Source organism: Salvia hispanica, unplaced genomic scaffold, assembly GCF_023119035.1.
Source record: "Salvia hispanica cultivar TCC Black 2014 unplaced genomic scaffold, UniMelb_Shisp_WGS_1.0 HiC_scaffold_62, whole genome shotgun sequence".
Lineage (NCBI taxonomy): Eukaryota > Viridiplantae > Streptophyta > Magnoliopsida > Lamiales > Lamiaceae > Salvia > Salvia hispanica.
This window is the reverse complement of record NW_025952377.1, coordinates 27,783-29,750: the sequence shown is the minus strand read 5'-3', so window position 1 is coordinate 29,750 and position 1,968 is coordinate 27,783. Positions and strand designations below refer to the sequence as shown.

At 38.5% G+C, this 1,968-nt stretch overlaps 1 protein-coding gene across 1 annotated transcript; it reads right to left on the bottom strand.

Moving 5' to 3' along the window:
• Positions 1 to 940: 940 nt before the first annotated feature.
• LOC125199675 (histone H2B-like) lies at positions 941 to 1,635 on the bottom strand. Its single transcript, XM_048097615.1, has one exon. The coding sequence runs from the start codon at positions 1,548 to 1,550 to the stop codon at positions 1,107 to 1,109; it is 444 nt and encodes a 147-aa protein (XP_047953572.1). The 5' UTR covers positions 1,551 to 1,635; the 3' UTR covers positions 941 to 1,106.
• Between the last annotated feature and the right edge of the window lie 333 nt (positions 1,636 to 1,968).

The window sequence follows — 1,968 nt, the reverse complement described above, 5'->3', positions numbered from 1 at the left end:
AATTACACACTTTACCAATTCCTAAAATCCGTGCCATAACTAAATGTTACTACAAACGTGGGACGGGGGAGTATTTCTCTTTCTAGCATAGACTACTAATTTCTTAAATAGTACGGAGTACAAAGGATCAAGAATCATTAAATCTACCACGAATCAAGCATAAAAAAAACATACTAGTAGTACTTAAAAAAATTAAACCATATGAAAATATGTATCTGCACCAACAAAATAACTTAATCGAATTCATTCTGATTTTTCCAAAAGCCAAGTGAGACTCCAGAAAGTTTCAGCCGACTGGGTGAGTTTCCCACCATAAACTCCACCTGTTCGGCTCCGATAGAAAGACTTCTAGAGAATCGTCTCCTACTTCCACCAGGTTCCGAAATTAGTTATTCACTTACTGTATTAATTTGGAGTATAAATTCAAAGGTTAGGATTCAATTCAGGCTAAAAACAACTCTTTCAACTCTACAAGACAACAAATTCATGAGTGAAACTCCCTGATCGTTCCTGATGAAAGATATTCCCACCAAATATATGAACAAGAAAGTATTTTTAATAAAATATTTGATCTATACGTACGTCCAGTTAGTACCTATTTAAAAAGATTGGAAAATGAATAAATCATGTTCTTTGCCAGCAATTAATCAAAATAATCAAATTTGGTCTAAGATAGTCTTTTTAGATAGAAAATTACTTGAGCAGACTCCCTAAATTTCTCCCTTCGTCCAATTAGATATGGATTTCATTTTAGAGGAATATTTAATCAAAGGATACAGTGAAATGAATCCAGTCATTTACCTTTTAACAGCATATTACTTTACTGCTAAAAATCCAGAAATTTCTAATTTGCAGCCCAAATTCAAAATAAAAAACTAAAATACACATTGCTCTTTCAAATTGTTTTCAAATCTCCATCGAAGTTAAAAACATTTGGCCATAACATCAAACTGATCTGTTCATTCATTACATTTCTAGCACGAAATTACAAAACAAAAATGAGAAGAACAGATGTAAAACTTTAGATCTAAACAGTCACTTAAAATGCCCTAATCAAATATGAACCATCAAATTAAAAGTATTTAGGGGCAGCAAAAGCAGAGAATTTAGGAGCTAGTGAATTTGGTAACAGCTTTTGTCCCTTCAGAGACGGCGTGCTTCGCCAATTCACCGGGCAGAACCAGCCTCACCGCGGTCTGGATCTCTCGAGAAGTGATGGTAGGCTTCTTGTTGTAGCGCGCGAGCCGCGACGACTCCTGCGCGAGCTTCTCGAAGATGTCGTTGATGAAGCTGTTCATGATCCCCATCGCCTTGCTGGAGATGCCGATGTCCGGGTGGACCTGCTTCAGCACCTTGAAGATGTAGATCTTGTACGTCTCCACGTTCTTCTTGTTCCTCTTCTTCTTCTTGTCGGCGGAGGCGGCGCCGGCGTCCTTCGGCAGCTTCTTCCCGGCCTTCGGCTTCTTCTCAGCCGGAGCTTTCTCGGCGGTGGGGGCCTTCTCGGCGGCTGGCTTCTTCTCCGCGGGTTTCTTCTCAGCCTTCGGCGCCATTTTCAGAGAGAGAGAGTTTGGATTGGAATTCGGATCGGAATTGAATTGGATTGAATTGAATTGAAATGGAGGTGATGAGTGATGTTGGAGAGTAGGGTTTGTTATATAGGAAAAGAGGGGCGGAATGTGATTGGTGAAATTTAGTTGGAGCGGATCGACATTATTAGCCGTTCAGATAGTACCTAGAAACTGACGGTGGAGATTAGAGGATGATTGGATTCTGGTTTTTCAATTTTTGGCGCGTTGGCGCGAGTGACTTGAAAATGAATTTTGAATTATTAGCATTTCATTTTCGCACTGATTTTCCCTCTAAATAAATAACCTATCTTATTTTCACTCTAAATAAATAACCTATCTTATTTTCACTCTAAATAAATAACCTATCTTATTTATGGGAATCAATTATCAATCATAAGGA